The sequence below is a fragment of the Camellia sinensis genome, chromosome 4, assembly GCF_055761805.1.
Source record: "Camellia sinensis isolate YWXY chromosome 4, ASM5576180v1, whole genome shotgun sequence".
Lineage (NCBI taxonomy): Eukaryota > Viridiplantae > Streptophyta > Magnoliopsida > Ericales > Theaceae > Camellia > Camellia sinensis.
In genome coordinates, this window is record NC_138964.1 from 123612578 (window position 1) to 123623901 (window position 11324).

At 32.8% G+C, this 11324-nt stretch overlaps 1 protein-coding gene across 1 annotated transcript; it reads left to right on the forward strand.

Moving 5' to 3' along the window:
* The first annotated feature begins 268 nt into the window (after positions 1 to 268).
* LOC114295636 (DEAD-box ATP-dependent RNA helicase 15) lies at positions 269 to 3217 on the forward strand. Its single transcript, XM_028239916.2, has 6 exons — positions 269 to 450; positions 905 to 1007; positions 1755 to 1937; positions 2294 to 2389; positions 2534 to 2567; positions 2654 to 3217. The coding sequence occupies exons 1-6, from the start codon at positions 419 to 421 to the stop codon at positions 2737 to 2739; spliced, it is 534 nt and encodes a 177-aa protein (XP_028095717.1). The 5' UTR covers positions 269 to 418; the 3' UTR covers positions 2740 to 3217.
* Positions 3218 to 11324: the final 8107 nt, after the last annotated feature.

Sequence of the window (11324 nt, forward strand, 5' to 3'; positions counted from 1 at the left end):
TATTTTCAGCGACCAAAAATTAGTTTAGTCGCCAAAAAATAAAAAATTGGAGGGAGACATTTCTAATTTAAATTTGAGGGATTTATAAAAGTAATTGGCGACAAAAGATTTTTGTCGCCAATGGTGTAACATATAAGTAATTGGCGACCATTACGTATTTTAGTCGTCAATTGTATAAAATAATATATATATATTTTGTACCAAACCCTAAAATAATCTGCGCCTCTCTCTCTATTCGGCGTCCCTCTCCCTCTCCCTTCCGGTCTCCGCTACTCCTCTCCCCTCCCTCTCTCACTGCCGCTCTTCTTCGCCTTCGACGGAAACCAGAGCACCTCCTTCTCACGCTGTCGCCTCCTCCTCCTCCTCCGCCGATCTTCACAAATCCACCGCTGTGAGATCCAAAGGCTTCATCGCTGAGATGAACTCTGCTCCATTGATGCTCCGTCTCGCGTATGCTTTCTCTCTCTCTCTCTCTCTCTCTCAAAATATTTAGAGGTTTCTTGTGGGGATCTTAAAGATCTGATTGGTCCTTTTGATTTTCACTATTGATCTTAAAAATCAATACATACATACTATATACACACATCAATCTTTATCATCGTGGTAGCTTTCGATTTATTCCCTTTCAATTTGATGCATTTGATTATCTTTATCCACTTAATTTTTTTTTTATTGGTTTTTTATTTTCGAAAAGATTGTCACAGTTTGTCATAAGAAAATTGCATTTTTCTTTTAAGTTGTTTTTTTGTAGATGCTTTGCTCTGGTATAAATTGTCAAGTTTGCATCTTTCTCCGGTGATGTTCCAATCTCTATAAATCTTATCATGTTATGTTTCAGTTTGGATAAATGTTATCATATACTGTAAATTTCTAATTCGTTCTCCTATTTATTTATTTTTTGTAGGGGCTATGTCGGAATTCACAGCTCCGAATTCAGAGATTTTCTTTTGAAGCCAGAGCTTCTGCGGGCTATTGTGGACTCTGGATTTGAGCATCCATCTGAAAAGGCAAGATATTTATTCATATAGTCATTCAAATTCATAAATAGATTTTTTATGTCTTAGAATAACTATTAATTTTGTTTTTCTTTCATTCTTTCAGTTTCGGTCATAATGTTATGTTCATCCATCTGTTGATGCCTAGCTGTCTTCTTAGGCTTTTGTAGAATTTAGATTAAAGAAAGATGAGCATCTGTAATTGAAACGCATAAGCTTTGTACTATCTGGTTGTGGTTGTCGTGGATCTCCTATTACTTAGATAGATAATGATTATTATTGTTGTTAAGTTTTAGATATTATGGCTTTTTTTTAAATAGATAGTGATTATTATTGTTGTTATTTGCTGGTATTGAATATGTTGACACATTATACTTAATATTGCCTTAAAATCATGGTCTGGGTAGCTGCCTATTTTTTTTTTCTCCTTTCTTTCATCTTCCAATATTTATTTTTTATTTTTTGACGATTAGCTTCTTGGATGTCATATGTCAAGCGAAATCTGGGATGGGGAAAACTGCTGTTTTTGTTCTGTCAACATTGCAGCAAATTGAGCCTGTTGCAGGTCAAGTTGCTGCCCTTGTTCTATGTCATACAAGGGAATTAGCTTACTAGGCATGTATCTAAATCGTAGGGCTTAAACCCTCATCTATTACTCTCTCTTCCTTAAACAACTCACACAGACATATATGTATGCATAGACAATCCAATTTCTATCTTATTAGTTTTCTTTCTTTTTGGTGTTTATCATTACTGCAGATCTGCCATGAGTTTGAGAGCTTCAGCACTTATTTGCCAGATATCAAGGTTGCTGTTTTCTATGGCGGTGTCAATATCAAAATTCACAAGGACCTACTGAAGAATGAATGCCCTCACATTGATGTTGGAACACTTGGAAGAATACTGGCACTTGCTAGAGAAAAGGATCTTTCTCTGAGGAATGTGAGGCATTTTATCTTTCTCTAGTAACTACCATTTTTATTGAAACAAGTGTGCATCTTTTTTGTTCACTTGTTGAATTTAGGAGTTGTGTGGCTCATTACTCCATACTTGTTATTGTAACCTGGATTCTATTTGTTGTTGATGTAACTCGGTTGTTATGTTCATGTATTATGCATTTGTTGTGTTAGGTTTATGAATTTCTCTGTAAATTGTAGATCATCATCTTTATTTTGATGTATTTGCTCCATTTATGTAAATTGTTGTGCATTCTTTATTTTATACTTTGGTATAACTTTACTTTGTTTGCTATCATATCTGATTGAAGCCTGACTATCAGAATCATTGTTTCTCTCCAGAATATCGTTGAATATCTAGAAAAATGTAGAGCTTTCTTCCAATGCTTAATAATGAACTCCCTCATCAGAGGAATTCAACTCGCAAGCAACAGTTCAGTAAGTTGAGGAACCTGATGCTTACGTAATGATCAGGCAAATCATTTGATTAGCTCATGTTTTGCTTCAGAAATTCATCTACTTCTGCTTCTTGCTTTCCATGTCTTGGAGATTTTGTTAAATTACTAACCTGAACCACTTTAGGCCAATTCAGATTACAAAGAGGCATTGCTGTCAGGTAGTTTGACGAAAACAGAGCTTTGAGTGTCAGACTAGAATCTTTGTTGTCCTGTGTAACTATCCTGACATTCAAATCTCTACCAGAAGTGTTTGTTTTGAGCAGAGCTATAAGCCAGCCAACAGCAACTGTGCAATCAGCAAAAGCTCCTACTTGCTACCCAAAGCCTTAATTTGAGCATTGCACTAGCACATCAGTGTGCAGACAAAGCTTTTGCATTGAGGATTGGATTGGCTTGAAGACCTTGGACAGAGCTGGGAGAGTCAAGTACATCAGTGTGTCCGGAAATCATATCAAAATGTCCAAAAATGATATGATAAAGTATATTGTCCCTTACTTGAAGAAGGGGTTTGGGCGTCTAAAGAGGGTCGACGAAGTTCATAAGTTAAGTAAACAAAGGTTGTTGGGGAGAGAGGGATAATCCTACAGTAATGCAAAGCCACACAAAAGCACAAAATTTAACATCCGTCACACATCAGCTGAATTTATAATTGAAGGATGAGTTTTAGTCAATGAGTTTTTTTGAGAGCAGCCTGATTAGATATTAATTTTGTTTAATCCTCTGTTATGTATGGAATTATATTTTTGAGATTGGATTATACTTGATTTGTATAGAATTTTTTTTGGAAATATTAATTTGATGTTAAATATGATTTTTTTTTTTTTTTTATGGTTGAAAGTGAAATGTGTGTGTATTGTGAAATGGTTGCTAATTTTATCAGTATATAGATAATTTTATTTATAAAATGGAAAAAAACTTTTGGCTACTAAATATTTGGTAGCTAAAAATAAAAATAAAATGGAAAAAAACTTTTGGCTACTAAATATTTAGTAGCAAAAATAAAAGCAGACTTTAGGCGACTAAGAATTTAGTAGCTAAAAAAAATAAAATGAAAAAAATAAAAAAATAAAAAGATGAAAAAACCCTTTGGCGACTAAAACTTTGGTCGCCATAGGTACTTCAAGTTTTGGCGACCAAAGTTTTAGTAGCAGAAAATAAGATTTTTGGTGACTAAAATTTTATTTTAGGCGACTAAAAACGTTAGTTGCCATTTATAGGACTTTTGGCGACTAAATATTTACCTTCCCTGACAAGTGTTCCGCAACCAGTTTAGCGACCAAAATATTTAGTCGAGCAAAGAATTTGGCGACTAAAAAATGCACTTTTGGCGACTAAAAAATTAGTCCCCAAATGTGCATTTTGTTGTAGTGAGTGACATAAAAAATAAATATTATTACACTCAATCAAATCAAGTGTGATTAAAATATGAATATAATTTTTTTTATTACACCTCCAATAAAAGTAAGATATTTTTATTTATCAAAAAATGATCTTTAATTATTTTTTGCAGTAGTGGTTTTTTTTAACGCCGTCGTTTTGGATCCGCGGCCAATATCTCCCTACTTCCTCCATCATTGTCATCCTCATCCTCATCATAAAGTGGCTCATTTTCCTCCTCCTCTTCCTCTGGCTAAAGTTCATTATCGTCGTTGTAATCGTCTTATCACTGGTGATACATGGTGGTGAAATTTCTCTGATATGGATAGTCTGCTTTACGTTACAAAAGTTATCGATATAGATGGATATATATATATATAGATATATTTATATATTTGAGGTAGTTACAACGTTGTACTGAGAATAGTGTTGTTTGCCAACGTATTTGTATAGTATAATTTCATTTTGGGTTTGCTTTTTACATCGCAATATGAAGGTTTGTAGGGATTACTCTGCTTTATTCAAATCGTTTATTTTATAAATTACTATATATTATTTATCAAAAAAGTTTTGAAATTGTTCAACTCTTCTGAGTATTTGATAGAGTTTTCATTTTTTTTTTCCTTCAAAAAGAAGAGTGGTTGGTTTCAGTTTTTTTAAAACTAAATTTTTTGTTTTGCTTATTTTTTTGTTTTTAGTGAATATTTTTAAAATTTTAAGCATTTTTTTTACTTTTTTAGATTCACCTTACTTAGATGTATCTAAAAAATAAAATATTTTAAAAAATTAATAAATATACAAAAATACGAAAAATATACTAAATTTTCATATTTTTTAAAAATATTTTTGGTATTTAGTGAATCTTTTAAAGATTTTTTTTTTCACAAAAATTATACTTTTTAAGTGTATTTATGTTTGGTGTGTCTAAAAATTAAAAAAAAAAATTGCTTAAAATATTAAAAAAAATCAGTAAAAACAAAAAAATATGAAAAATAAGAAAGTAAAATCTTTTAAAAAGTATTTTCAAAAAACTGAAAACAAACATGGTGATGGATTTTTTTTGTATGAATGGATGTTGTTAGGTTGGTTGATTTGGAGGCAGTTGAAATGGTTTTGTGTTGGTATTCTTTTGTATTTGGTTTAGTTGGAAGCTGCCAATGTAGTATTTTCAGACTCAATTTATTTATTTTTTGACATCTAATGTTTAAAAGGATTTGCAGAATTTGAAACAAGGCATTAGAACAAATAGGGTTTGAACTAGGGTTCGAGATATATGTCTAGAAAAGGGAAAATAGAACAAATAGAAAAAATGGAAAATTAGTGTAAGGTCCCTGTCCCATTTTTAGTAATGGAAGAGATCCACAATATTATTTTTTGATGTCTAAAGTCCCTAAACTCCACACCTATCTATCACAGAGAAATTTGATATATCACGCTGCTCTTCTCTCTCTCTCTCGTTGATCTCAAAAGACAAGATCACTCTTGCAGAACTCTTTGAGATTGATGAAGCCGTTGAGGTCGGTGTTGAGCTCCTCCATCATCCGCTTCACTTCGTCCTTCGATGTATTGGATTGGAGAGCTTTCATGACTGATACGAGCTCTGCCATCGAGATCTTGCCGTCACCGTTGGTGTCGAACTCCTTTCAATCCCATAAAAGAGGTATCCCGAGATGCAACAGAGAGTAAAGAAAGTACAACAACATTTCTCTAGCATGCTAGGCCTATGAAGTATGATATATTTCTGCTCGATATGGTACAATCGAGTTTTCGAATAAGACCCAGATGACAAATGTTGCCTTTGATTACAAAAAGATTACAGGTAAACTTGTTTTTCTCTTGAATTAGATTAAGTGCCCTGTTGTAGGGACTGAGGATATGAAAACATTACAAGAGAACATAAATTCATTGTTGGAAAGCAATTTGTTTTTATGCTTTTGATTGGGATTCTTGTAGTTCTTGAGGTGTCATTATTTGTTGCTGTACATAAATTTATAGAAAAATAAATTATTCTTTGATGTGAAGATCTCTCTTTCTCTAGACATCTCTTGACAGCCATTTTGGTAAGTACTATATAAATGCAGACATCTCTTGATATGTTGTGATGTTATGAGCTTGGGGGTTAAAGAACAATAATCTGAAACTCTAGCTCAAAACTAGTACTACTACACTGTTACTACCAAGAGATCATGGTGCTTTATTATGAAACAATGATCTGTTACATCAAACCTCATATGGGTGGTTATTAATCTATAGTCCCAGTAGCTTTACATCAGTTGTTTTAATAATGGTTCCAGTAGCCACCTTTCTGCAAAAAACATGTAATTTTCATGGCTACCAACGCCTCTCCAACTTTTGTGATAAGGAGGGGTAAGATGATTACTGTAATTGAATATATGTACATATATGGTTACATATATGTTTGTACATATGTCAACTTGTGCATGTATCGTTGAACTCAATATGTGGGAAGACTAGTGATGTGCCATACCTTAAAACACAATTTTGAATCAATAGAAAGATTTTATTCTTAATGTGATTTGTTTATCTATTTCTTAATTTTTGTATTGTGAGTTTGATTTGATTTCTTGGAAGACTAGTGATGTGCCATACCTTAAAAAAATTATCTAGCTTTGATTTTTATTGCGAGTTTGATTTGATTTCTTGGAAAAAAAAATTCCACCTTTCTGTTGGTTGATGTCCTGTTTGGTTTCTATCAAAATTGAGAGAGCCATTCATGAATCAGCAAGTTAGTCTTTGAGATTTTGTATCAATTGACAATTTTCTTGCCTGTTGTTGGTTATATATTTATTCTGTTTTTGGATAAATGGTAGTTGTTCAATTTTCTCTAGTTTGTTGTTGTTTAATTTTTTCTAATTTGCTGTTGTATGAATGTCTTATAATCCAAAAAAAATTGGTCAAAATGGTGGTTGTTCAATTTTCTCTGGTTTGTTGTTGTATAAATGTCTTACAGTCCAAAGAAAATTGGTCAAAATGGTGTTTGTTCAATTTTCTTTGGTTTGTTGTTGTTCAATTTTCTCTGGTTTCCTGTTGTATGAATGTCATACAGGCCAGAGAAAATTGGTCAAAATAGTGGTTGTTCAATTTTCTCTAGTTTGTTGTTCAATTTTCTCTGATTTTTTGTTGTTCAATTTTCTCCAGTTTGTTATTGTATGAATGCCTTACAGTCCAGAGAAAATTGGTCAAAATGGTGGTTGTTCAATTTTCTCTGGTTGGTTGTTGAGTGAATGTCTTACAGTCCAGAAAAAATTAAACAACAAAAAACCAGAGAAAATTGGAAAAGAGCCATACAAATTTTCTCTGGATAGAGCCATACAAAATTTTTATAACACAATTTTCTCTTAATAGAGTCATATAAAGCCACACAAATTTTTTTTACACAATTTTCTCTAGATAGAGCCACACAAAGCCACACAAATTTTTTTTCTAACATAGAGCCACACAAAGCCACACAAATTTTCTCCACACAAATTTCTCTGGATTTCTTCGGTACTCAAAGAAATTTCAATTTTCTCTAGTTTGAAAGATAATGAATGAAGTTGGAAGAGACAAGAGAACTAAAATTTTCTCTATATCAATTGTAACCTTACTTCTTGATTAATAGGTTCGTTCTCTTTTGTTTTGTTATCTTTTAATACTTTCCCGGTTTGGAAGAGATGGACATTTGCCGTGTAATAGAATTTGTATCTGATGCAGAAAATTTGTCCAGAGAAATTCTGTGAACCAAAATTTCTCTGTGAAGTCTAGAGAAAATTCGACCAGAGAAATTCTCTTTGAATTCCAAAGAAATTCTCCGAATTGATGTTGAGAGACCCTGAGTATTTGGGACAAAGACTCATTGAGTTGAGTGAAGTTTTCTTGGTTTTGAGCAGTTCAGGATTTATATGTTTTTCACTTGTGACATTATACTAATAGTTGGTAAAAAAATTGACGAGTCTTGGAAAACTATCACTCAAATATGATGTTGAATTATAGGAAAGTGAAAGTGAAAAAGACATTCTTGATGAAGGTGATGAGGAGGCAGATAAAGAGCATGATCAAGAACCAGAGGTCTCAGTACAACCTGAACCTGTGGTGAATAAGGCCCCTGAAGTTTTTTCAGCACCTAAAGAGGCAACCAGAGAAAATTGCAGTTTTCTTTTCTCTTCCAACTTCATTCTTCATCTTTCTCAAATTCTCTGGTTTTCTTATAATTATTGTTTCTCTTTTGCTTCTGAATAACAATGAAGCCTTGTGAATGCACTCTACAATAAATTATAGATTTATAGTCCAGAGAAATTCTCAATAATAATGAAGCCTTGTGAACCAGAATTTCTTTGTGAAGTCCAGAGAAAATTCGACCAGAGAAATTCTCTGTGACCAGAGAAATTCGCTGTGAACCAGAATTTCTCTGTGAAGTCCAGAGAAAATTCGACCAGAGAAATTCTCTGTGAAGTCCAGAGAAAATTCGTCCAGAGAAATTCTCTAGATCGAATTTTCTCTGGATTAATGTTAAGGGACCTTAGACATTATGAAAATATTGAGTGTCTTTTATGCTATAAAATCTTAATACCAGGGACCTTAAAAAAAAATTCCCTAAAAAAAATATGTTTATTGAATTTTAATAGATAAAAAACGTAGAGACAAAAAATTCGACAAATAAAATTTGAATAGATAAAAATTGAACAGATAGGGAAAAAAATTGAACAGATAGGTTTAAAATTAAATAGATAGAAAAAAAATCAACAAACCAATTAAGAGGTAAAATTAAAACAACATGTCCTTCAAACAATTAAAAATACTTCTCTCCAAATTATTTCACAAAAGATGAACTTCTCATCAATAAAAAATATTCACTAGACCTAATGCCTTACACTCTCCTTAACTTGAACTTTTCAATAATTGTCCCTATAAATTATTAGTTACGAGATAATGTTAAAGTAATTTAGATCATTAGATCATATTGAATATGCATTATATACATAATTAATACAATACAAAATTTTATTTATTTATTTTTTCTCACTCATAAATTGTAATTAAAAACCATCATAGCAGTATAATATATATAAATTATTTGTTTTGATAGTATTAATAATTTTTTAAAAAAATTGTAACTAGAGTATAATTTTAACAAATTAATTAACTTAGCTAAACTAAAAAAAGAAAAAAGAAAAGATTGAAATTTATGTGCAATTCGGGCAACTTGGGTTGGATTTTGGCAAACAATCTCGGGTTAGAATTTGAGCTTGGGCGGGTCTGGTTAGCTCTTAGTACAACTTGAGTTGGGTTTGGATAATCTTTAAACTTGTCTGAACTCACCCGAGTTGCACCTAGTGATAATACTTAATTATGCCCTAAATTACAAATATAATACAAATCATTATGTTTTGGTTTTGACCTTTAAAAATAATTTTTGAGTTTTTAATTTGTATTTTGTTGATATATTTTTTAAAATTTTTAGATTTTCAAAAAAAAATAATATAAAAAAATAAAATAAAAATTAATTTTTTAATTACATTTTGCTGTATTCAATTATTTTTTTAATAAAATTTTGTATAATTTTATACTTTCTAAGTGTATATAAATGAATCTAAAAACCAAAAAACTTAACTAAAATAATAGAAATTTTATTGAAAATAAAAAAACACAAATTAAAAACTCACAAAACTATTTTTAGAATTTTTAAAAAATAATTTTATGAGTGTTTAATCTGTATTTTTAGTAATTTTTTAAAATTTTAATAAATTTTTTGTTTTATTTTTTAGATATGATTAAAAATTTTAAAAAATCAATAAATACAAAAACATATATTAAATTTTTGTACTTTTTGTATTTCATGAATTTTTATTTTTTTTTACAAAATTAATTTTTTCTAAATTAATTAAAAATAAAAAGATAAATAAAAATACTAACAAATACGAATTTAAATTTTAAAAAATTCAGAATCAAATACAATAATGATGATTGTTTGGGGTGTGTTTGGTAACGTTTACGTTTTCAGTTTATATTTACAAAAATTTTATAAACTGGTTTTTTTTTTTTTTTTAGAAAAATATAAACTGCAAACGCGTTTGGTAATTGACAAAATGTTTAAAATTTTTTAAAAATATAAAAAGAGTGAGAGATAATAAGTGGTGGCAAGTGGCGACGGAAGACAATGGTGGAAAGTGATGACGGTGGGTGGTGGGTAGCTGGTGGTGGCGGGTGGGTGGTGGCGGTGGTGGTGGATGGGTGGGTGATGGTGGCGGGTGGTAGCGAGTGGGTGGTGCTGGTGGTGGTGGCGGGTGACAGGTGGGCGGTGGATGGCGGGTGGTGGTAGCGGGTGGTGGTGGTGGTGGTGGGTGGGTGGGTGGGTGACGGTGGTGGGTGGTAGCGAGTGGGTGGTTGTGGTGGCGGCAGGTGGGTGGCGGTAGGTGGGTGGCGGATGGTGGTGGTTGGTGGGGGATGGGTGGTGGGTGGTGATGGTGGATGGGTGGGTGACGGTGGTGAGTGATGGGTGGTGGCGACGGGGGGTGGTGGGTGGTGGTGGCAGGTGACGGGTGATGGTGGGTGGTGGTGAGTGGTGGTGGTGGTGGGTGACGGTGGGTGACGGTGGCAGGTGGCAGGTGGTAGCGAGTGGGTGGTGGTGGTAGTAGTGGTGGGTGGTGGTAGGTGGATGGCGGGTGGGTGGCAGGTGTGTGGTGAGTGGTGGTGGTAAGTAGGTGGCGGGTGGTGGTAGTGGGCGGTGGATGGTAGTGGCGGGTGGTGGGTTGTAGCGGGTGGATGACAGGTGGGTGGTGGTGGTGGCGAGTGGGTGGCAGGTAGGTGGTGATGGTAGGTGGGTGGTGAGTGGTGGTGGCAGGTGGTGGTGAGGGGTGGGTGGTGGTGGCGGAAGACCGTGGTGGAAAATTGTGGTGGGTGATGGCTAGTGTTGGGTGGTAAAAAAAAAAAAAAAACTGAAAACTTAAAATGGAAACACATTTTTTGTATTTTTATTTTTTGGTCAAATTTATAAACTGAGACTACTGATTTATAAATAAAAAATTTTACCAAATAAATTTTTATTTAAATTTTTAAATTTTTTATAAATATAAATAGAAAATAAAAAACGTTTGATATATGTGAATAATGATTAAAATCAACAATAAAAATCATATAAAAAAGTCTTGAAGAGATTGCTTATAATATCTTCCATGTTAGGGGCCCAGGAAACCCAATTGATAAAGCAATCCTAAAACAAAAACAAATCTTCATAAAACTGGGCCCCCACCTATTCCCCTAGCTTATCTCATCTGCCAAACCCACCTAACTCCGAACCTCCCTTCACTGGCTTTCTTCTCCACGTGGCCTCGATTGGTTGCTGCGGAGTTTGGCTTCTCATCACCCATTGTGACTTTTAAAAAATATTTATTTGTAAGAAGATGATTAATTTTTTTTAAGAAGATGATTAATTTTTTTTAAAAAATTAGATATAATATTTATAAAAGAAAAATAAATAATTATGAATTTAATATGATATTTTATTTTATTAAAAGTAAATTATAAATATATTTTTTGAT